The sequence below is a fragment of the Hipposideros armiger genome, unplaced genomic scaffold, assembly GCF_001890085.2.
Source record: "Hipposideros armiger isolate ML-2016 unplaced genomic scaffold, ASM189008v1 scaffold_9, whole genome shotgun sequence".
NCBI lineage: Eukaryota > Metazoa > Chordata > Mammalia > Chiroptera > Hipposideridae > Hipposideros > Hipposideros armiger.
Genome location: NW_017731359.1, coordinates 4,884,918 through 4,909,279, shown reverse-complemented (window position 1 = coordinate 4,909,279; position 24,362 = coordinate 4,884,918). Strand labels below are relative to the sequence as shown.

The 24,362-nt window shown below is 51.2% G+C and overlaps 3 protein-coding genes across 7 annotated transcripts in view; all 3 read left to right on the top strand.

Moving 5' to 3' along the window:
• Positions 1–42: 42 nt before the first annotated feature.
• Positions 43–2,869, top strand: THAP11 (THAP domain containing 11). The gene is made up of 2 exons (XM_019653340.1): positions 43–2,485; positions 2,621–2,869. Exon 1 carries the CDS (start codon positions 1,301–1,303, stop codon positions 2,213–2,215), a length of 915 nt encoding a protein of 304 aa, XP_019508885.1. The 5' UTR covers positions 43–1,300; the 3' UTR covers positions 2,216–2,485; positions 2,621–2,869.
• Positions 2,870–5,568: 2,699 nt separating this feature from the next.
• NUTF2 (nuclear transport factor 2) lies at positions 5,569–20,746 on the top strand. 4 transcript variants are annotated; one of them, XM_019655382.1, is made up of 6 exons: positions 5,571–5,675; positions 12,703–12,871; positions 16,060–16,187; positions 17,853–17,924; positions 18,009–18,107; positions 20,238–20,746. In XM_019655382.1, the coding sequence occupies exons 3-6, from the start codon at positions 16,089–16,091 to the stop codon at positions 20,349–20,351; spliced, it is 384 nt and encodes a 127-aa protein (XP_019510927.1). In that variant the 5' UTR covers positions 5,571–5,675; positions 12,703–12,871; positions 16,060–16,088; the 3' UTR covers positions 20,352–20,746. The 4 variants fall into 4 exon arrangements, with proteins under 4 accessions (XP_019510918.1, XP_019510927.1, XP_019510935.1 ...); XM_019655373.1 differs by lacking the exon at positions 12,703–12,871 and having other exon boundaries at positions 5,569–5,675; XM_019655390.1 differs by lacking the exons at positions 5,571–5,675; positions 12,703–12,871 and adding an exon at positions 5,701–6,146.
• Positions 20,747–22,440: 1,694 nt separating this feature from the next.
• EDC4 (enhancer of mRNA decapping 4) overlaps positions 22,441–24,362 on the top strand; it is a 12,492-nt gene continuing 10,570 nt past the window's right edge. The window contains exon 1 of one of the 2 annotated variants that reach the window (XM_019655335.1): positions 22,441–22,754. In XM_019655335.1, the coding sequence (XP_019510880.1) occupies positions 22,670–22,754 (85 nt within the window). In that variant the 5' untranslated portion in view covers positions 22,441–22,669. The remainder of the gene's footprint in view (positions 22,755–24,362) is intronic. The other variant, XM_019655325.1, reaches the window with a different exon arrangement.

Here is a 24,362-nt window from a genome sequence, read left to right as displayed (position 1 = left end):
GGGGGGGGGGGGGGGGGGGGGGTTGTTACAATACAAATCCTATCCATCCTCTCGCTTAACACCCTTCAATAGCTCCCAGTCGCCTGCAAAATATAATCCTAAATCTTTTAATTTGACCCAGTTTGGCATGTTTCGCTGCTTCTGCTACTCTGGCTGCCCCCTTCCAAGCTCTTTAAAGTGGAACCTAGCTCTTTCCTGCCTCAGGGCCTTACAGGCTAATACCCGGGGCAAAAACCAGCTTCGCCAACCCATGCAAGCTTTTCTTTTTCTTCCTGGGCCTCCACCTCTCATTTCCTCCTCTGTCCAGTTCATTCCTGTGGAGCGCTTATTTCTGTGATATATCCATTCGCATGCATTCACATCTATTCTCCAAAAGTCGGGCCCTCATCCATCTAGATAGCCGGGTCGGTCTGGCTCCTGCAAAGTTCCCAACTCCCTGCACTGTGCCAGGCACATAGTAGGCGCCTACTGGTGACTATGTTTAGGTCAAAAATCGAGTCAACGCAAGCAGCAGTGGAGTCGGAGGAGAGTCCCCAACCTACGAGAGAGGGGATCCTAAGGTCTTTATATATGATCTGAGGACCAGGTCCCCCACCCCACCCCCGCATGAATGCCTTCGACTCAGTCGCGGAGGTTGGAGGACCACTAGCGGAAGGCAGAACAACCTCGTCCAAATCCTGGTCCGCCTTAACCCAACCTCTCCCTTAGGCGGCGCTCCAAGCCGCAGCCGCCGAGTTCAGCGCAAGGCATTGCGGGTCTTGTAGTTTCCATGGGCATATGTCCATGGCGCTTGCGCACCAGAGGAGCGCGGGCCTCCCACTCTCCATTAGGATTCCGGGTCTTTGTAAAGGGCGGTCCAAGCGACAGCGTTCCAACCGAATACTCTTCTCTAGTACACCCGAGATGAGCCGGGTCGGAAAAAGAATCTGCTCTGTGTAGGCGTCGCGGTGCCCTGGAAAGCGGTCGGAATAAGCACGCCCCCACCCCGGAAGTCAGCTGCCTCTGGCGCGGTGTATTGTGGGGGGCGTAGTCCCGCTTCCCGGGCGGTCCTCCGCGGCGTCCCCGGGGCCGACTCCCGAGCGCAGGCAGGCGGCCTGGCGGGCTGCGCGGCGCGGGCCGGCGAGAAGCGCATTCTGGGCACCGGGCGCCGGGCCAGGCCGCCCGCGCCGGGCGGCAGTAGTGAGAGGCCGCCCAAGGCCTTGCGCGGCGCCGCCCGTCGAGGGGCGGGCGGCGGTAGACCGATTGGGCCGTCGAAGGGCTCAGGAGGCCGGTGGGCCGGGCAGGGCCTCGCGGCGTAGCCATGCCTGGCTTTACGTGCTGCGTGCCGGGCTGCTACAACAATTCGCACCGGGACAAGGCACTGCACTTCTACACGTTTCCCAAGGACGCTGAGCTGCGGCGCCTGTGGCTCAAGAACGTGTCTCGTGCCGGAGTCAGTGGATGCTTCTCCACCTTCCAGCCCACCACGGGTCACCGTCTCTGCAGCGTCCACTTCCAGGGCGGCCGCAAGACCTACACGGTGCGCGTCCCCACCATATTCCCGCTGCGCGGCGTGAACGAGCGCAAAGTAGCACGCAGACCCGCGGGGGCGGCAGCCGCCCGCCGCAGGCAGCAGCAACAACAGCAGCAGCAGCAGCAGCAACAACATCAACAGCAGCAGCAGCAGCCCTCGCCGTCAGCCTCCACTGCCCAGACCGCCCAGCTGCAGCCGAATCTGGTGTCTGCCTCTGCGGCTGTGCTCCTCACCCTTCAGGCCGCTGTAGACGGCAGCCAGGCTCCGGGATCCGTGCCACCGGCGCCCACCACTCCCACCGGAGAAGATGTGAAGCCCATCGATCTGACAGTGCAAGTGGAGTTCGCGGCCGCAGAGGGCGCAGCCGCCGCAGCTGCCGCGTCGGAGCTAGAGGCTGCTACCGCAGGGCTGGAGGCCGCTGAGTGTCCTATGGGCCCCCAGTTGGTAGTAGTGGGGGAAGAGGGCTTCCCTGATACTGGCTCAGACCACTCGTACTCGTTGTCGTCAGGCACCACGGAGGAGGAGCTCCTGCGCAAGCTGAACGAGCAGCGGGACATCCTGGCGCTGATGGAGGTGAAGATGAAGGAGATGAAAGGCAGTATCCGCCACCTGCGTCTCACCGAGGCCAAGCTGCGGGAAGAACTCCGTGAGAAGGATCGGCTGCTGGCCATGGCTGTCATTCGAAAGAAGCATGGAATGTAAACGGGTCCCCTGTGGCCTGCAGGACCCCTGGATGTACCCCTGCCAGCCTAGGAGGACCACAGGCTGTTGCTGTTGAACTCCCCTGTACTTCTGGAGCTGGTTGACACCTGGACTCCTTGTTTCCTCCTGAAGTCTGGAACCTAAGACTCTGCACTGGTGACACCACCAATTATGACTTTGTCTACCCCCTCCCCCAGTTTATGTTGCAGGTTCTGGTTAAGCAGAGGCTTAGGAACTACTGAAGTTGATACTTACCTTCTAGGGATGCAGGTGGGATGCCCAAGGATTGTGGGTTTGGGAAGACACCACCTTGAGGTTGGCCAGCCGTCAGAGACAACTCTTCCGCGTGTAGTGATAAGAGAGCCAAGTAACATCATTTCTCTTTTTCATGCTTTTCCTTCCCAGGTGACAGCCTGTGATTCTGATGGGGACTGGCAGATCTGTGCCTCTGCCTCCTAGAACCTCCCTCCCCAGGAGGCCATCTACAAGGGGATCTAGGTGACCTGCTGATGGAGATCCAGCTTGCCAGGGACTTAGGTTTACCTTGTTATGTTTGCTACTGGTTACAAATTCTATTTTCTGTACAATTAGTCAGACTAAAGTTTTCACTGTGTTTGTTTGGCAAAACGAATTAAACAGAAAGTAAGGTTTTTATTTGGGTTTCGCCATTTTATTTTTATAAGGACTCAAGTAAGTCCCCCTGAAACATGGGGAAATAGGCCTCCTGGTAGGCCTTGACTTTAGGTCTGAACCAGGCTGGCCCTGGGAGCAGAGATGGTTTCTCTATAAAGGGGTCCTAAGCACATGGACCCTGGCCTCATAAGGTCCTTACAGATTTCCTGGCCCAGGTCACCCCAGTTTGGAAATGGTACCAAATGATCCCAGTTAGTCCAGGGATTAGCTTCCTATGTCCTTTCAACAGGGAGAGGGAGCAACTGAAAACTAAATGGAATTGTGATAGGCTACTTCTATGAGGGTTTTGAATTCCTCATGAATTTTAAGCTGGGGTTGAATTTTGCTCACCATTCTAGCCCTTAGGCCTAGTCCAGTGTCTGGCACACGTGGGCTTGCAGTTACTTAAATCAGTGAAGACCATAGCTGGAACCAGTCATGGCTTGTGCAGGCACAAGGACTCTTGTACAAATACCTTTGGTCTTGGTACTCCTTCAGTATGAAGGAGCTGGATCCATAGAAGGCTGTAAGGAGTAGGAGCTGGGATTTGTAATCCCTTGACTCATTTTCTGGCTGTTTGCATATTTCTTAAGATTGGATATTGTAGAGGTGAGATGACATTTTTATAGCTTGATGTACTTTTTCTGAAACCTAGTGGGGAAAGGCAAATGTCTTTAAAGCTAGCCTTGTTTACTATGGGTGTTGGGCACAAATGGACACTTTTTAGGCCCCATAAAAACAACATTCCCTTATCTGTTACTTATGGAAAAAAGCCACTTGCCTGGAGACTTTCCCTGTGCCTATGAACTGGAATGACTCTAAAATATTCCTCTAGTCTCTGTTCTCCTTGGCACTGACTTGAGAAACAAGTCTTTGATGGGGAGGTGGAGTAGGTCATAGGTTGTGCAGGTGCCTGGTTGGGGAAGGGACTGGATCTCTGCCTTTCCAGAATTCTGGCTGGTCAGAAGGTGGTGGATGTACAGCAGTGCCCTCAAGCCAGCTGGGATTGAAGCCCTTTGCGGGCAGCTATTGGGCCAGTCTCCCATGTCCCCACTCTCCTTCACTAGGAGTGAGGGCTTTCCCAGTCTCAGGCCTTGCTCTTTAGTGTATCCTTTAGGTCCGGTTTATTGAAGGGACTTAACTCTTTCGCTGGGGCGTTCAACTATAGTCGAATCATTATTTCCATGCCGCTGACTGAGGCATTTGACTTTGCCCCATGAGCTCAGTGTTCCACAAAGGAAGTTTAGGAAAGCAGATGTAAATTTTTCTATATTTTTGTGTTTTTCAAGAATGAACAATAGGAAATGTTGATACTTTAATCATTTATTTTAATAAAATGTAGCGCCTCAACTATATTTACTTAAAATATAAATACTGTAATTATTTTCTGTGGATTTTTGACACAGTTTGGAGAACAAACTTGAAATCAATTGACAGCAGTGAAAGGGTTAACACTGTTTCTACTTTGGCTCACTTGAACCTCTAAGCAGTGCTCCCAGAAAGTGTGAGAGCCAAGCTGTGGTCAGGACTCTGGTGTCTGGAGGTTATGTCTACACAACCTATTCAGTGTTTTTGCTTCTTGTGGGAAGGAGGACAGCTCAGAGCAGGGGAGGTCCCAGATGCACCACAAGCAGGGCAATATAGAGTTCTCACTGGCTGAGTAATAAAAGGAAGAAGAATCTAGTGAGGCAAAGTAGTATACACTGACCTGGGTTTTAATGGCCTGGTTTTATCAGCCATCCCTAGGAGGAGTGGAGGGAGGATGGGTGTCAGTAAAGGTACAAAACTCTTCTGGAAGAACAGGAGTATTGAGATCTCTGGCCAGGAGGAAGCCTTGCAGCTATTTCCCTTATCTGTGCCCCACGCCCCCTTAGCTATGGGGCATTTCCCTCAACGTGCCTGACCTAGAGTCAGGCTTTTCCTTCAAATGTTTGCGTTGCCCGGGAAACGACTAAAATGGGCGTTGAAAGGAAAGGACAATTTGGTCTTTTAAATCACGGGGAAACTTTGGGTGAGCTAGTTATTTCTTTTCCCTCACTAATAAAAACGAAACTCTTAGCTGCTTCGCTTGTTGCAAAAAACCTTAGGACAATATTTTGGAGACTAAGAGAGCTCTTGTCTCTAGCGAGTCCCACTTGAGGAACACTTCAATCTGCAGCACAAGGAAAGCCTCGCCCGCTCGAAACCAGCTTTGGGCCCGACTAGCGGTGGGCAGAGCACATGAATGTTGGGACAGTAGAAGCTATGGGTTCCGTCCCGGTTGGTCTTTGAGCACCTCTCGGAAAAGCCGGAGGGGCGGCCCGAGCACCAAAGGGAAGGGGGTTTCGCCAGCGGAAACAGCCCAGGGGCCCGGGGAGGGGCGGCTGGGCTAGCTTGGGGCCAGGCTGGGCTCCCACGGAGGCGGGGCCAACCCCAAACGGCTGCGCAGCCGGGGTGGGGCCGGGCCAGCTGGGACCTGGCGACAGCAGAGCCCTGACCCTTGCCTGGCGCCAAACTAGGGTGTTCCAGAGGCTTCCGCTAGACCACAATTCTCAGGGGCTCGCCCCAGCAGCCTCTCTCCCTGACTTAGCCTCACCTCCCGCGCTGCGGGCTGTGTCTGGGCCTCCGCGCATAGCACGCCGGGAACTGTAGTTTTCTCCTAGAGCACCTATGCCAAAAAGGAGCGCGGTGGGGACTGCGTTTCCCAGAGTGCAACGGGGTGGCGAGGGAAGGCAGGGGGGAAGGGACAGTCGGTCGCAGACCGCGCTGGTTTGCCGTCGCCGCTGCCGCCATCGTGCCAGCCCCTTGGGTGAGTGTCGGGGGTAGAGCGCCGGGGCGGGGGCTGAGACGCAGGAGCCGCGCTCCGGGCCGCCTGGAGCCTCCGCTGCGAGTCCCTGGGCGGCCCCTCCCCTCCTCCCCCCCGGCGGCCCGAAGCCGCGCGGGGCCGGGGCCATGTGTCGTGCGCGGCTCCGCCTCCCGCCGGTCCTCTGAGGCGGCGGCCGGGGGGAAAACGGAGAGACAGCCAGGCGTCTATCCAGGCCGTACCGTGCACATGGCGGGTGTACTGGACTTCGCTGGGGCCGGGTCTTTTTCTCTGGTCTGGACCACCCGGATGGGGCGCTCCGGGCCCCGCCCCGTCTGGCCTAGCCTGGCCGGCCGGAGTCTCGCAAGCTCTGCGGGCAGGCTAGTGGGCCGACCCCATTCCCACGTCCTGCCACCAGCCTGCGAAGGATCCGGGAGTGGGCAAGCGCCACCCGGCCCGCTCCGGAGTCAGCAATGGGTAAGGGTGCCCGCCTGTCGCAGCCTGAGCTTAGGACCCTCACCCGGTTCCCGACCATAGCCTGGCTGGGATGTAGGTGAAGACTCCCCTGCTTGTCTGCCCACTAGGAGTGAACGAAACCTACCCCCCAACTGTGAAACTCATGTGTAAGTTCTGCGTGGAGGGGAGGGTCAGGTAATCTAGGGCGGGAGGGGGTCCCACGTGGAACTTCATCCCCGACCAGCTTTGGAGGATCTGGCCTGATGGCACTGAGACAGATCCAGGCTAGTAGGTTCAGCCCCCGGCTTTTTGTCGCTCAGTGACCAGGCCCCAGCTGTGGGTGGGCTGGCCGTGTTCGTCTAGTAAGGAAGGAAGGAAGCCAAGGAGGTGAGGTTTCTGAATGCGTGAGCCTCCAGCACATCATTAGACTTCTCTCTCGCACTGCCTAATCCCCACATCTGCCCCTCCCAGAGTCCTCTGCCTTCACACAGAGGAAGATGATTCCATAAGAATGGTGGTGATAGATGGGATTCAGTGGAGGGGGAAGTAGAATCCAGGCCTGACATCCATGAGTTCAGTGCCAAGAGGTTAGGCTGGAAGCTACATTGGGGTTGAAGCACATCTGGGCTGTGGAGCTCAGATTGAGACTGGGGCCCTTCTGGTTTTTTTTTTGTTTTTTTTTCTCCTTTTGAGACTGGGGCCCTTCTGAATCCCTGGGGCCGAAAGGTGCAGAAAGTTAGGCTACCCGCACTTGCTTGCTCACTTCCCAACATCTGGAATGACCTATGAACAGACAGTAAGCTGGTTGGACCTTGGGAAGTTTCCCTGAAGGATGGATCCAGGGATGCCATTGAGTTCTGGGAGAAGGGGAGTATCTAGCTATAGAGTGGTCTTCCGAAAGGCTTTGTTAAACCACTTCTGATTGAGTGATGGTAAATTAAGGGACCAGTCCAGAGAAGACCATGGAATTCTGGGAAGAGGCCGCTTGTCAAGCCTTGATTCCTTTCACCCAGTGTGGCTTCTGAGCCACAGTTCTTGCAGGGACTAAAAAAGCAGCTAAGTCTCTGCAGTCCTGACCTGGCATCATGCAGGTCTCTTAGAAGAGTTGAGTTAGGCGCATGATGCAGAAAGCTTGCACCTCTGGACTTTTTTTTTCTCCCTTGAGTATTTCTCCAAGTGATGTTTTTTTTCCAGTCATTGGGCTTTAGCCTTGGAAGTTTTCCTACAGTTGAATTGTTTTGTCTAGTCATTCTCCCTGGTTATGGAGGACAGGCAAGGATCTGTCCAGGTCTCACCAGGGCTCGCCTTCTCTCTAAACGCAACCCTCAGTCTACATCCCATCACATGAGCACATGGAAGTCAGGTTCATTCAGCAGGTTCAGGAGAGACCTGATTTGCTAGTGGAGGTGGGCAACAAGGAGGGACTACTCACAAGACACACATAGGATTGGTGTGGTGGAATCTCCGTGCTAGAAGCAGTTCTTTCAAGACCCTCTCTAATTATCTGCATTAGTTTTTTTCTAGGACACAGGTTTCAGGTGAGCTAGGCTTAAGGCTATGGATTAATTTGCACATTCCAAGGTCCTGGATGGCTTGATCACAAGGTCAAAAAGATACTGTTCCTTCTCCAAGGTTACACAGGAGTAGGAAGAATTCAGGTCCCTCCCTCTCATTCCAGTCCTAGAAATTCCCTGTAACTTCTGTGTATGGAGTCAGCTAGCCATTGCTAGGCATTCTGATCCCCCAGAAGCCCTTGACTTTTCTGGAGCTTGGCAGGCCATCTGGGCCTCAGAGATAAGAAGAGAACCCTGAGGTTCTCCAGAATCTGTCTGTATCTTATATTTGTGTAGGGCTAACTTGGAAAGTGGGGCCTGGCACAGGGTAGTTGGGATGTGTCTGCAAAAGCATGGGGGCAGGGTGTGAAGATGCCTGGGTTCTCAACCAGCTCAAAACTAGGTCCCATAGTGATATGGAGCCCAGCTCTCTGAGCCATATCTCACTTTATCCTGCTATCTTTGCAGTTAGTGGGTTGGGATGGGATGAAGAGTTGGGATGGTTTAAGAGATGCAGAATTCTCAAATTTTAGAATGGAAGGCACTAAATATCAACAAATTCTAGGATTCCCTTACTGAGGCAGTAGTATTTTAAAATTATTTTTTTCTCCTTTCTCACCAATGATCAGTTTATACAGCAACTGTTCTTTGGGCCCTTTCTGTTTGTCAGGCTCTGGGCTGAGGCTGGAGGTAGAAAAATGAATTCTACCCAGTCCAGGTGCTGGGGAAAGGAGGTCACAGTAGTGGGGGAGATGGTTAATGTTGCCCTTATGTGCTGAGGGCTAAGTTGAAGGGACCTACAGGGGCTCTTGGTCCTGCACAGAAGAGGGGGCTTCTGAATGATGAGAGCACCAAAGAGGAAAGGCTGTTGGTGAGCCCATTCTCCTCTTCAGTACACAGATCAAGGGTTTACCTCCACATGATGGGCCCAGGAAGGTCTGGGGTCCCTTGAGCGAGGCTATTCCCACTTTAAATTGCTATAGCTGTTGAATCTAGCATCTGTCTTCTACAACCTGATCTTCCATCCCTCAGGAGTCTCTGCTGGATGTTCTCCCAGTGCCTGGGAATCTCACCAGCATTTTGCGGTCTGTGGCCTTCCTATTCCCTGCTTGGCACCTGAGTTGGTGACTTTTGCCCCTTTCCCTGAGACCCTCTTGGGTCACTTCTTTAAGTGCCAGTGCCCCTGGAGTGGTACCTATCAGGACATCTTCCCATAGTGAGACACAGAGGCACCTTCCCCAAGATGAAAGAGAATAGTCTTTTGGTAAGAAAGGGGTGGATCCAAAAAGTTTTCCCGAGGATGGACATTGAAAGTTGGGCTGGATTTCTATGGGCTGGGATTAAACTGAACCTTCTGATGGGCTTTTCCTTTCTTTTTTTTTTTTTTTTTGGTTTGGCCATTTGAGGATATTTGTGTGTTTGGAGTTGAATTTAAGTTGGTTACCCCTTCAGCTTTGAGATTCTGTAATTCTCTTCCTTTGATCATAATGTGGCAGGAATTCTTGACTGCCTTCCTGAGGGAGGTGGCAGCACGTGGGTTATCCCTGAAGTGACTTCCAGGCCTATGTGATATCATTCTGGTCATCACCCTGACTGCCAGATCTGTGTGGCACCTTCCCCCTTCTCATCCTATCAGCTGGAATGTGTCTTCCTGGAAAGAATCCGTTGTTCAGGCCTGGCTGTGACTGGGGAAGTGTCTCAGTGGCCAGTGAAGAGGGACACAAGAGGGCCGGGGGTGGCTCTGCTAACTGGCCCCAGGGCTTCCATCACCAGCTGACTGAGAACTTCCTCTCACTTCCCTGGGCCTTACTCCTTATTTGTTGCTGGTACCTGCACTGTACCAATTCCCTAATCCCTAGGCTGGAGACAGAGCTACTTGGAGAAGGAGACCCCCCCCCCCACACACACACACACCAGGAGAGGGGTGTGTCCAAGGTGCCTGGGAACTGAGGGCTGTTTGCCTCAGGAAACAGAGAGTTTGTTTCTTAAAGCCTCATGTAGACCATTGGAGCCACTGGGTCTCACCAGGGCAGAAACTGTTGCCCCCTGGAAGGATGCCTGTGTGTAGAGACATTGGTTTCACTTGTAGAGGTGGTTTCAGGTCCAGGATGATGCAAGTTCTCAGTTATCCCTGTGGTGTAAACCTGCTTTGACCAGCTGAGCATTCACTCAGGGGCTTTCTGTTCTGAGGGGCATGGAGCTTGCTGATTTCAAAAAAGAAAAGTCCTGGACTCTGATTCTCACCACCTCGTTTTGCCATTTATATGGTTTCTGGTACTTGACATTGGCTCTCAGTTCCAGTCCAGGCCATTTTTATGGACATTTTTATGCTGACCCAGTGGCCTGTGTAGTCTTGAGTTTTTTCTTAATCTCTTAATGTCTTGGTGTCCTCATCTACAAAGTGATGATACTCATACCAGCTTTACAGGGCTGTGGAGCTCAAACGAGAGAGCACACACAACTGTTTGACTCACAGAAGGCACTCCCTCCACTATCCTGGGAACTCCACATCTATCATCCATCCCTTTATTATTCTGCTCTTCTAAGTCTCAGAGTGTCACAGTGGTATTGGCCAGGCATGGTGGTAGCAGACCATGGGGGTGGTCACTTAGGGGCTTCAGGGCCCAATCCATGTGTACCTAACCAGCAAGTTCATAGATGAGAACGGGCTAGGACAGGGGCCCCAGAGGTCTCTGAGCCACCTGGGAAAAGAGGACTATTCGGGAATTAAGTGCAAAGCAGAGAATGCAGGCCTCTGGATTCAGCTTCTGGGCCAGCCAGGCAGGGGAGCCCAAAGGCTCTGGAACCCTCCTTCCAGGCAGAAGAAGAGGAAAAGGCCTTCAGGCTACTGGTGGCACCAAGACCTCAGGGGTCTCCCCCGGGAAAGTGTTCTGTCCTGGCCAGCCGTCAGGCACCAGACATCGTCTGATTTCTCCAGACTTCAGGCAAGGGATTGGTGGACTAGGCAGTTATTGGTCCCTGGTCGAGGATGCTCCAAGGTGCGGTGTCCCTGCAGGAGGCTGAGGTCCCCACTTTGTTCCTAGCTCTTAACCTAGTATTTACCTAGGGCTGACAATGACTCCTTACAGCTGGGTCCTGCTTTATACTTTCAGTTGATTATCCCTAACATCCACACAATTACTGATGAGACACCAAGAGGGAAAGAAGGAGCAGGCTTGAGGCCACACCTTTGAAGGGGGTTGTATGCCTGCTATTCAGCCACAGCGGCCCCTCAGGTGACCAACCAAGACCTTAGGAGGGAGATAGGGAGTTTGGGGCCAAGCCCCACTTGCCACACACCTCAGACAGACAGATGGCTGGGTGAATGACACAGGATTGTTTCCTGACAACTTGGACAGAATATGTAGGTAGCCACTTACATTGAGCAGGATTTGCTCAGAACTCACTCCTCCAGAGAAGGGCTGGCCTCTCAGCCCCAGCTCCTGTGCATTCGTGGACTTGTCAACAAATAGTTATTGAGGACCCAGCCAGGCACCATGGGAACAGAGGTGCCCTGGTCAGGGAGACAAACCATAAACAAATATTTAAGAGTAACAATCTCGTGTAGTGACAAGTTCTAAGAAAATAATACAAGAGGATGAAATGAGTAACTAGGCAGCCAGCTACTTTAGACTGAGTGGTCAGGGAAGGTATCTATGAGGAGGTGACATCAAAGCTGATACACATAGGTGACAAGGAACCAGACCCATGAAGATTTAGGGAGAAGAGTGATCCAGGTAGAAGGATCAATAGTTGCAAAGCCCTGGGGTGAGACAGGCTTAGCATGTTCCAGAAACAAGAAAATGCCTAGTGGCTGTAGAGGAAGAAAGGGGGTGGGACATCTGGGAGGGCAGGTGACCCTTGAAAGCAGGATAAGTGGTTCAGACTTTGTCAGTGGAGAATACGGAGACAAGTCATTGGAGGGCCATAAGACAGGATACATAGCACCCCTCAGACCATGAAACCCCAGGGCAGTTTGTTCCTGAAGAACAGGCACTCTGCGGTGTCTTCTGTCTGGTGGCAGGCAGTATACTGCATTTCACCTCTCCTTGCAATACACGCCTGTGCGCAGAGCATAGGCATATATTGCGGGGAGAAAGGTTTAAGCCAAGGTTGGCTGTTAATCCCACCTCTTCGAGGAGTCCTTCCCAGCCTATATATACTTCAGGGTTGCTGGGAGCTTGGCAAGAACTCTGTCATTGGTTCTGATTTCAAGGACCCTGCTATGAGCTCAGCACATCTGCTGGCATTCCCTGCGGTGTTGGGCCCTCACACATGTGACCATTTGTCTGTGGGTCAGTTTGGAGTTGCTATGTCTTCTTCCCCATCACTGTTCTGCCCCAAATCCAGCTAAGCCAGGATTTCGCTGCTTTACTTAGATGGTAGAGCGGGGTTGTGACTGAAGGTTTGGGGAAGGAAGCTGTGAGATCATCCCCCATGAAAACGCCTATTGTTTATGTGGAGATCTGCCTGGTGCCTTTGTTTGGAGGCAGAAGTCCTGGTTCAGGCCTGTCTGAGAAGACCAAGGTCATAGATAGTGCTGTTCATTTTTATCTCCAGAACCAATTGTCTCTGGGAGTCCTGGCTCTGGAGTCCACTAAACCTGGTTCCATCCAGTTCCACCATCTATTAGGTTAGTGACCTTGAGCAACCTGAGCCTCATTTTGCCCATCTATAACATGGGTGTTGACTCAGGGTGTTAGAAACAAATGCGTAGAAAGCCCTTAGCACATTTCTATACCTAATATGCATTAGTGAAAATGAGATGTTATCTGCTGGATACTGCTATTTCAAGTTTTGTCCCTGGAAACACTGACCCAGAATTTGAGAATAAAAATGAAGTTTTTTCCTATTGCCTAATGGGATCTCTGGGCCAGAGGTTTTAACCTGGTGTCTATGACAAGCTCAGGGAGTGTAAACAACCTAAAATTATTCACAAGACTGGGGCATCCTGCCTCTGTGCAAATTTATTGGGAGAGGGCCACAGTTTTTGAGACATTCTTAGAGGGTCTTTGCACCCACAGAGACCTAAGGGTCAGTGAAGGCTGATGCTCAGTGGGCAAGAGGTCATCGAGGTCATTTCTGCTCCTTGAGGAGCCTGGCCTCAATCAGCCTGCGGACTGTTGGGGTGAAGCAGGAGATGGCGTGGTCAGCGGCCCTTTCGGAAGAGCTGTAGGAGAAGCCGTCGTAAAGGTCAGTCCCCAATCTGATGTGAGGCTGCCTCTGAGCCTTGGCATTTTGTTTCTTTCCAGGCTGTTCCTTTTCACAGTAACTGTATTAGAAACAAGGTTAGGGCTTGCTGGCCATCCTGGGGAATGTTCTCTCAGCCTGACCGAGACCCTTCCCCTATAATGCATGGGGATAGAAAGGGGGCTGTACATCCTGTTTTTTCCCCCCTGTACTCAGGGATGCTGCCTCCCATGAGTTGAAAGCTTTGTGGAAAATTTTGAGTCAGAAACTGTAAGTCTTGTAGTTTACTGGGCCCTGCTCTGGGCTGGGAGATTGGGAGTGTGGCAAGAAACACACTAGAATCCTCACAGCCCAGAGCTATAGTGTTTAGAGGAGTGGGCCCTGGGTGGGGTGATATATGGTTGGAGGTCATTGTTTGAGTCTGGGAACGAGTCTGTCCCTATGCAGGTGGGATCTGAACAGTACTTGAAGGAAGAACAGGGACTGACTAGGCAAATGAAGGGAGGAAGGACAAAACGGTGAGCAAGCACTTTGTGAGTTCTGGTGTGTGGAGCTGAGTTCAGGTAGGAGAGAATGGCTGGGGACACAGGGACAGGTGTGGATGGCCACTGGTGGAGCTTAGGACATTTGGCCTTTAACCCAAAGGCAAGGAAAGAAAGCACTGGCCTCGACCAGAGGACCCAGGGTCAACACTGACATGCTGGATGAGCTTGGAGCAGGACTCCCCACATTGCTGAACCTCATTTTTCCCACCTGTTAAGCGGGATGACAGTGGAACCTGACCATATAGCTGTTGTGATCATTCCATGGAAATACACAAATCAAGGTCAAGCAGACCTTTAATGAGGTTGGTGCTGGCTTCAAGGGCCTCGCTTGGCATTTTTAAAGCAAAGGCCTCAATCCACTCCACGTAGTTTTTTTTCCCCCACTCCACATAGTTTTGAAAGTTCCTTCTCACACTTTCTGGGATCCCTTGAGCTGTCCTGTTTCTCAGGAGAGCTCCCTCTGCCCTGCTCTGCTTCATCACACCAAAGGGCTCTTCTGTCCCTCCACCCTCTTCACTCTAACAGTACTTCTGCCAAGTAGTTTTTGTATTAGCAGGTTATCACACCACTAAAAATAATGTTAAAAAAGGAAAAAAATACCCCCACACTTCCTCTGCCTCACGGACCCATCACATATCTGCACTTTTCTTTTCTTTGGATCAGCATCTAACCTTAGTTCCCCTCACCCTCCATCTCAGGCTTCCTGGTTTCCTGCTCTTATCTTGTCTTGTTCCCCCAGACATTTGTCTTCTGATAAGCATACTCTTTCTCCAAGACCTTCCCTGAGAACCGCCCAGGCTTGCTGAGGGCAGAGGGAAAGATAGACCTCTTCTATTCCTTCAGCGTTCCAGTCCCCCTGCCTCTGAGCTCTCAAGGACTGGGCAAGGCATCTTATCTTGCTGGTGGGGTCGGGCTGCAGTGAGTGAGCTAAGCATAGTGAAAACTAGGGTGGAAGAGGCAGAGATATGCAGGGCCGTGCCCTGCCTCAAGTAATCCAAGTTTGTGTGTAGGTACAGCCACAGTCTGACCCCTTAGAAATGTGACAGCACAGCTGAGACTAGCTGTTGAGCCTATGCCTTTCCTGCTTGTTGATTTGTTTCTTGGCAGAGTGTGAACTGGGACATACCTTGTGTTTCTGTGTAACAGGCGTGGCCCGGTCCAAGTTTTCTCCTCTGCTTATTTTAGACTTTTCCTGGACATTTCTTAGTCATCCCAGCACTGAGCTGTTATTTTTAGTGCCACCACCTCCTAGGGGACCTAAAATAAAGCTGGCTAAGCTTCCTGGACCTTCATTGGCTGGAGTGTTGATCACAGGCTGGGAGATGGGCTAGGTTGAGGATAAGCCACTGTGCCCCTACACTGTCCCTCCCCACTGGCTCCTCTGGCCTTGGGCGAGGTCTCAGGGTATGGAGTGAATTAGCACTTACCATGTTGAGCTGAGGACTTTAACCACGTTCCCGTAGTGAGGCTTCACAACCACTGGCAACATCAGGGTTTCACCTCCATTTTATGGAGGAGGAGTTAGCTGAGGCCCTAAGAAAGGCAGTGACTGGCATCACATCCTACCACTGCTAATGGTTGTCTGCCAGGGTTGAACGCACCTTCTCACTGCATTGTTTCAAAGTCCTGTTATCAGCAGAGAGGGGCGGGGTTCCTCTAAAGTCAGACAACTACAGCACAACAGATAGGTCTGCTATCATAGGATCCTGCAATGAGATGTAGACCTCCCTACCTGGGAGGGGCCTGGCAAAGCCAGAGTGATTGAACTAGCACCCTTGGGGCCTTGATATCTATAGTAGGGATTGATGTCCCTCAGAGATTGGTGAAGGGGGCAGCTCCTCCCAGTGGAGGCAGTGCTAAGGTATGGGGGATATGAAGAGATGAAGTGTTTCCCCCTCACAGCTTCCATTTCCCCTCCCCACATCCCTCACCTAATATTCTGTGATCCCCTGAACTTGGCCCTAGCTCTGAAGTAGGTAGGGGTCACTCCCATCAATAAAGAAATGCCTAAGAAAGGGCCAGGTATCACCTAGCCTCAAAGATGTAAAGTGCTTCCTTAAGACTGAAGGGGGTCACTTAATGTTTTTGTAGCAAGTGGAGCCTTGAGGAGCCATCCGTCCACTCTCTCTGGGTCTTCCTCCACCTGCCAGTAAAGTGCTGGGGCAGTGTTGAGGAACTGAGGGATATAGTAGAAGACAAAACACACACACATATCAATAGCTCCTGGTCTGCAAGGTGGGAAGAATAGCAATAACTCTGGCCTTGCAGGTTGTTGTTGAAAAGATATGGAGAGAGTGCTTAGTTCCTCCTTAAAGGTCCATTTCCTCATTGGGCATTGAAGGGCCTGCTCTGACCTTTCTTTGTCCTGGCTCCACCCTCAGTACGCATCCTGTGTGCTCCATGACCCTGGCAGCCCTCTGCCTCATCATCCAGAGCCCCTCAAAGGAGGAGCTGAGTCTGGTCTACCTCAGGGCTCCTTGCACTGGTCTATATTGGGAGAGGTCTCCTATCAGTTCCCTATGTGAACAGATCTCAGCAAAGGACTCCCTATGAGAGGAGGCTAGGGAGGGGTGGGGGTCAATGAAGAGACAGCAGCTGATGCAGTACCAACGCTTCCCTCCCTATGTCCCTTGTCTGGTCTTGCAGGTCTCAGCGAGGCCAGGTGACGCTCCAGAATGGGAGACAAGCCAATTTGGGAGCAGATTGGATCCAGCTTCATTCAACATTACTACCAGTTATTTGATAATGACAGAACCCAACTAGGCGCAATTTACGTAAGTCTCCAGCCCTAGGACCGGAACAGAACCCCAGGTGATCAGTTCAGATGTTGGGCCAGCTCTTTGCAGTTCATAGGTTCTGGCAGCCCTCACTGGATTTGGCTGCATGCACCCCTTCTATCTGAGATGTCCATGGGACAGGGGGCCTGAGGCCTGGCCCAACTACCTGGTCTATATGTTCCACAAGAGTGGGGATCCTGGGACCCTGGGCATGGTGTTCTGGGCTGACCATTTCATGGTCCTGGAAAGTGCCTCTTTTGCAGATTGGACTGCAGCAGGCAGAGGCTAGGATTCATAGTGCCCTCTGGAGGCAGCAGCCATGAGCATCATCACTGCCAAGCTCAGCTCTCCTGGAGGTCCCAGGTCTGGCTTCCTTTTGGGACCAAAAGCCCCTGAATGCTCATGGGAAACAAATGGGTTAGCCTAGAGAAGCTAGTATGTCCTTTGATAAACCCTTCTATGCAGGCATTGTTTGTTGCTATTTTAATGGTGTTCATATACACCAAGAGCTACTTGTATTTGACCCTGCCCAAGACTTAGTCACAGAAATACAGAGTGTGCCCAAAAAATGTATACACATCTTAAGAAAGGAAAAAGCTGTATTAAAATTGTAATGCTCAATATATACTGATAACAAAAGATGAATGCAAGTTATGTGTGTACATTTTTTTTGGCACCCCCGGTATGATTCATCAGGTCATGCCTAGCAGGTCTCCCAGGATAAGAGTGACAGGAGTCACCCAGCATAGCCTCAGAGCCTGACCGGACTATGGCCAAACTGCTCTGTCGCATTCCAGAAAGGCAGAGTTCATTCAGAAATTTTGGATAAAAGGGATGTTACCAGTGGAGGGCCAAATCCAGCACAGGTACTTTAGTCATTGTCATAGATTAGAGGATTTTTAAGACGTTGAACTGATCTGACTCGGATCCTGGCACTTCATTGCTTCTTAGCATCAATTAAATAGGCCTGACCCAAAGAAGAGAGTTAGCAAAATCCTAAAAGAACACTTTATGTATGTCATTTAATATAATCCTCAGCCCATGTCCCTTTTGAATATTAGGAAGCTGAGACTCAGAAAAATAAGTAACTTGCCTAACGTCACAGGTGATAAGTAGCAGAGGCACTTTTGAGTTCTGTCCCTGAAGGCTGTGGCAGGGAAGATCTGGGGGGAGGGGGCAAAGCTAGTGGGTTGCCTTGGGAGGCCTTGTTAGCTTCCATCTCTCCCTGACCCCGTGAGTACTGCATGGGAGCCCCCATGGAAAGGGGCTCAGTGGAACTCAGCCTGGGCTCTTATGGCTTCTCTGGGACTGGGACTGAGTGACCACTCAGCAGGATAGCTTTTGGCTGAGCCTTGGCTATATATGGCCAGCCTGGGGCTTATGCATATCAGAGGTCATATGGCTTCTTGAATAAAAACTGGGAAATAGACTTACTTAATAAGTTTATACTTTTTTAGCCTTTCAGAGCCTGGGCTCTAAGACAATGGGGTGTAATTAAAGAAGTATAAGGTTTGGAAGCTATCCTCAGATCCTTTCTCTACAGACAGGGAAACTGAGGCATGAACTAATTTCCCCAAGAAAGATTCTTTTTAGGGTCTTTTCAGGGCCTCAGTGGTGCTCTTTGTGCTCTGAGGCCCTGATCCTGGGTTTCCTGGTTTTCAGATTGATGCATCATGCCTTACGTGGGAAGGACAGCAATTCCAAGGGAAAGCTGCCATTGTGGAGAAGTTGTCTGTAAGTAAGGGCCAGGGCCAGGCTGCAGGCAGCTCCTTCCCTGACCTGCTGGCCCCAGCCCACCACCCACTCTTTCTTTTGCAGAGTCTTCCGTTTCAGAAAATCCAGCACAGCATCACGGCGCAGGACCATCAGCCCACACCAGATAGTTGCATCATCAGCATGGTTGTGGGCCAGCTTAAGGTAATAGTGCTGCTAGGGAGAAGCGGGCAGGCAGAGGAGAGCCTTGCAACCTTGCCTTCCTTGTGATGTGACCTGCTTACCAAGGGACACCCAGGCAAAGTGACTGTTAGAGCTGTGTAATTCAATACAATAGCCACCAGCCACATGTGGTGATTTTTATTTTATTTATTTATTTTTTAAAGATTTTATTGGGGAATTGGAGGAGGGGAACAGCATTGGGGAGTCAGAGAAGGGGAACAGACAAGTTGCTGTCCTTTTGTTCTTCAGTCTAGTGTGGAGGACGTCGCTTCACTGGTCCATGTTGGTTATCATTGCATTCTTCCCGGGTGAGGCAGATTGGTCACTGGTCTCTGGACGGCCGCTCACAGTGGCGCGATTTTTAAATTACATTAATTAAAATGAAATTTAAAATGTAGTTCCTCAGTTAACACTAGCCATATTTCAAGTGCTCGGTCACTTGTGGCTACCTATTAGCACAGACGCAGAACATTTCTGTTACTGCAAAAGTGTTATTGGAAAGCACTGGTCTAGAGCCTTTTTGGAAAAGGGACTAGAGGTATAGGAGCAGATGGAGCTGTGGTGCCAAGCCACTGGACCATCATCCTGCTCCAAGGTGTGGGTGGGCCTTCTGTAAGCAGTTGACCTTGCGTGGGCGAGCTGGGTGTTGAGTAGCAGTCCCTTAGTGGAGTCCATGCTGCCACTCCCTAAGTTGGCTGCTGACTCCTCCACCTGCTGAGCAAAGGAGATTCCTGAAACTCCTGCTTCTCTCAGCATTTTCCCTTCCTCTTCTCAAGACCTGTCATATTTAAAGCCTTCCTGCGGCCCCTCAACCCCATCTTAAGAACTCTCCCAGGATCTCCTACCTGTTGTGCTTCAGCCGACTGAAGCCAGATTCTTCGTTTCCAAAAGCTTCTCTTTCCCAAAGCAGAACAAATTCTCTGCCCCTTGACCAGGTCCCATCCTCCTGGACCTGTGTCATAGTGGGAATCAGAATAACATGCCTTCTCCATAGGCTAGGCATGGTGGCGGGAGGAACCCCCTAGGCTGTGCAGTGGACTCAGGGGGACCTGACTTCTGGCCTGGACTTTCCTGTCAATTTCTCCTGCCTGTCCAAGACACCCTGCCCAGAGTCTGTGCTCAAATAGGTCCTTTGGTATGAGGAGGTCTCTCCAAGGGGTTCAGTGCCCCCTTTCCCAGGCTGGGGTCAGTAAGCAGTGCCCGTTTCCACATGGCTTCAGGTTCTTTCTTGTGTTTCTGTCCAACTCAACCCTCAGAACACTGATTTGCCCCCTTGCTGATGATAATTCTCAGAAAAACTGGTGAGACTGCACTGATTAGCTGGTCTTCTGCAGTTTGGCTGAAGGTCTCTTTTTCTCTTATTTTTTCAATTACAGTAGACTTTGGATATTATTTTATATTAGTTTCAGGTGTACATCATGATAGTTATACATTTATATAATTTACGAAGTGATCCCCCCCATTAGTCTACCACCCACCTGGCACTACATAGTTATTACAATATTATTAACTATATTCCCTATGCTGTACTACACATCCCCAAGACTATTTTGTAACTACCAATTTGTACTTCTTAATCTTCCTATGTCCCCCCGTTGGCTGGAGGTCTCTTGCTTTTCTGTTTTCAACAGACTTGATGACTATGCTTTATTTTTAACCCCTGTGTAGCTATGATCACAGTGTATACTCGGTTTTGAGCCATTTCTCACATATTTGGCCACAGTATTAGCAGTAACTTCCCCTGATTGGACTGTCTGGTGTAATCAGACACTAAGTGTTTAGTTTTTAGATACTGCTTGATCACTTGTGCCCAGAGACATGGGCTTAGAGGTAGGTATGTTCTCAGCTCGCTAGCTATAGTTAACTAGTGAATTGTGCAGTTTAAGCACAAATAGCAGTGTGTGCTGCCATCTATGGGCCCCTGTGTGCCCAGTGCAGTGTTTCATACATTATGTCAATTCACATTCACAAGTATCCTCTGTCTATACTGGGATTTGAGTCCAAGACAGTAGGGCCTGATTCCAAAGTCAGCATTCTTTGCCCTGTTTCCTACTACTGAACTCCCTTGCTGTTCCCTGGTTCCTTTATTGAATCATTTTTCTTTCCTTACAGGCTGATGAAGACCCCATCATGGGGTTCCACCAGATGTTCCTATTAAAGAACATCAACGATGCTTGGGTTTGCACCAATGACATGTTCAGGCTTGCCCTGCACAACTTCGGCTGACCTCCAAGCCAGGCACTCATGCTGTTTCCTCCTCCCTCCTCTTCCCGATACTATTCACACTCCTCCAGATGCTCCAAATATCATACACAAACGAGCAGGGCCGCGGTGGGAGTGGGCGCAGTGCGCTGCTGCTACCGAGGTATTGTGCATGATGTTTGGATGCTAGACTAGTTGCATCTGACAGGAGAAGTTTGTGTTGTACCAGCGCATGCCTTGGAAAGACTTACGTAATGCAAAAGGTTGTCTTTTTTTTTTTTTTTAATCTACTGACAAGTTGCTCTAGTAACCCAAAGAAGTGAAGGAGAAAGCAGCTGCCTCACCGCCCAGATGTTGATTTGTTCAGATGTTTCAATGCCTCATGATACAATAAAACCACAAAAATTTTCTTAACAGTTTAAATTGTTTTAATTAGTTTAATAGGTGGCTGGGCATCAATAACTACCCTGCCCCGTTGGTTCTCATGTCTCACCCTCACACTTCTACCCCACCTCAGCAATACCTATTGCAAGGAGAAAACTGCTGAAGCAGCACTTCTAGCAACTTCTCTCAGAAGCCCTGTAGAGTAGTGTTCCCCTCCCCAACCCACCTGGTCTTGGAAAAGTGAGCTGCAGACAGGGACAGCTCAGGTCTGGCCTGAAGCTTCCCTTGCACTGAAACCTCTGCAGTCAGTTCTGACAATTCCTGTGACCTCTACACAGGGTAGGGTCAGGGCTCTAGTAACAAGAGATGACCCAGAATCCCACTGAAGATGGAGAGGCCTTGGCAAAAATGGCCCATCAGGCCCTCTGTACTGAGGGCCCAGCAAGACCAAGAATGAGCAAAGTTTTGAGAGAGGGGGGCCTGTTCTATCCCCAGAAGAGTGTGGATCACATCCAGGGTACCCCACAAACCCCAAGCCAAGAAGAGGACAGCTCAGATCCTATACCACCTGTTTTAAATATTTCTCAAAGACAAGTGCCCAGACCAGCCAGCTTCCAATGCCCACAGATCCAGGCCTGATTGGGTTGAAGTATAGATTTAGAGCTATGAAAGAAGGCCATCTGAATTGAGGGATTCATGCTCTAGGATTTCTCACCCTTCAGACCTCTGCAAGGTGTCTCTAGGCTTCCTTGTATTCCATCCCTTACCACACACCTCGCTGTCTTCAAAGTCCAGGAAGTCTTAATTTTGGGGGCAGTTTATGCTCCTCAGTTTTAGGGACAGAGGTTGCCCAGGGCAAATCTAGCCCTTTAGCCCTGAGGCCTGGTGGCAAGGTAGCAACCACAGGCTAGAACCAAACCCAGGACTTGAGATGGTGCCCTGTTAGGGTTTTAGGATTGGTGAGGAGGGCACCACAGCTATGCTTGACCTGTACCCACCCCCTTCCCTCCTGTACTATGGATGGAGGCCAGGGACTTCCTCAGACCCCCAGAGGTTGCCTGGCTATACTGGTCACCAGGCTGGATGATGTGCTGTTTGAAAGGACGGCATACTCAGGACATTTCAGTGGGGCTAATTTCTAGGCTTCTGTGTATTTGGGGGGTTGGGTGGGGGAGAGAGGTCCCTGCTGCCTCTCAAACCACCCTGTGTAAAATCTGCAATACAGCTTCTTCCATGTACCTGTGCCTGAAATGTCTGCAATAAAGAGGTGTTTGTAAACTGTGGTTTCTTTCTTCCTGTCTGAGGGTGCCAGGTTGGGCAAGGGGATGCTAGCGGACATTAGGGAACAATGTGATGTTTGTGGTGGGACTATCTGTCTCTCCTGCTCTTGGAATTCCTGGGCCTTCTGACATCACTGACCCGTTTTCTAAAGGGAAACCGAAGTTCCCTGCCAATTCAGCTTGTTCCTTGGGGTCTGAGAACAGCCTGTGAGCCTGAGTTGACCCGGTCCTAGGCCCGTCATGAATCCACGCCCCGAGTGTGGGCATGGACCAGGCGAGATAATCGTGAGGCTAGCAGGGCTTTAGGAGGACCAATACATGGACATTTGCCTGCCTCAGCCCTGCTTCACTCTCCGGACCCCGAGTGGCACAGGTGCAGGGGAATGGAGGGAAATGGGCTCTTGGAGGGACAAGGCGTCCGCTCCCAGCCCGGAACCTTTTTTCTTCAGTCCACACAGGTTCCGGGAGCCGTGGAGCCGGCGGGCCGGAAGTGGAGGCGGTTGGTGAGGTTGGAGGGGTTCAGGGACGCGGTCCGGGCGGCGGTTTGTGGGCTGCAGTGTGGACGGAGTGTAGTGACCGGTCTCCGGCTGTCTAGCCCCGGCGCGGGTTGCCCTGTTGGACTGTGCGCGGCGGCAGCGAAAGGAACGCGGCGCGGACAGGGCGCCCGCGGCTGGGCCCATGGCCTCCTCCTGCGCGAGCATCGACATCGAGGACGCCACGCAGCACCTACGGGACATCCTCAAGCTGGACCGGCCCGCGGGGGGTGAGCCGGGACCGTGGGGGTGGGCCCTCGCAGCGCGGACAGAGGGGCGGCTTGGCCCAGGGTCGCCCTCAGAGCCTGCAGGTCCCTCAGACCCGCTCTGCATCCTCCCGGCTGGTGCGGGCAGACGAGGGTCAAGCGGTAAATGCCTGAGCTTGACGCGGAAGGGCACAGACCCCCGGGTGCGATCCCTACCCATCCCGGCTCCGGGCCGTTTTGCCTCGTCCTTCAGCGTCTCGGCTGAAGGTGAGGCCCCCTTCTCTGAATCCGCAGAGTCCCCCTGGTGTCCTGGCCCCAAGGTCTCTAGTGTTCCTGGGACTGGCCTGGGTTCCCTACCCTTTTGCCATACTTCAGAGGCCTAGTCGGTGCTCTGTAGCGGAGTTCTGTGCCTCGAACCTAGGTTCTATGCTGAGCCACCAATCCTTCTCTGCAACTTGCCCCACCTTCTAGAATACAGACTCCAGGCATGCTGTCCTGAAACTGATATTCAGGAGGAAAGTGACCACCCCCAATTCCTGTCCTTTCTAGGATTAAGGCAAATCACAGGTTGCATGGCACTGATTGGATTATCCTATAAACATCTGCAAGCCCTAGTTTATTTCCATTCATTTAAACTTTATTTGGGCTTTCAGTGATACCTCAGAACTGCTCCTCAAGAGCCCCCAGAACGCAGAGAGCTAAAGGAGGTTGTAATATAATTCTGTTGTCATTGAAGGAGAGAAATGTTTTGGTATTTTGATGGGGATAGAATAGGTGGGGTGGGGGCTGGAGAATGCTTGACAACAGGTCTAAGAGAGGAGACAATATTTAGGCTACGTCTTGTGATATGAACAGGAGCTTCGGTGTCAGGAAAGGCATTCACAAAGAAACAGCACGTGTGAAGATACTAAAGTTTCCTGGTTGGTTCAGGGACCTTTGAAAAGTTGCAGTGGTTGACAGACTGCCTGGTAATGGTGCTGTAGGTGTTTAGTGGCCAGAGCTGAGAATTGGTGTTTCCTCAGACCCTGTTTTTAAACCTGCTGGGAAGCCCAAACTGGCTCCTACCGGAAGCAGGCACTGGTGCTCACTCTGGGTAGTTTTAGCTACCCCCTATTCCCTGAGCAAATCCATCTGTCTGAAACCACTGAGCCCTTTGGCCCAGGCCGGGAGTGTGCTCCCTTTATTCATGAGCTTGGCTTGGGACTCTCATCTTCATTAGCTACTGTGTAGACTAGACTCCACAAAGGTTTGGTAGAACCTGGCATGGCCAACCTTACACAGCTTGTTTGTTTGTCCTCATGATAGCCTGCCTGGGAAGGAGAGTGGTCAGCTTACCCCTGAGCAGCTAAAGTGGCTCTGATCCAACTTAAGTGGCCTGGAGGCTTTCCTCTGAACTCTTTGTTTATTTGTTTATTTTTAATTTTTTAAATTATTTTTTATTATGAAATACACATTTTTTAGAATTAGTTTCAGCTGTACAACACAGTGCAATAGTTATACTTTTTATCCCTCGAAGTGACCAACCCCCTCCCCCAATCCACCACCCCACTTCCCCCCAACATCATACATATCTATTACAATTCCCTTGACTCCACTCCCACACTATACTCCATGTCCCGTGACCATATATAT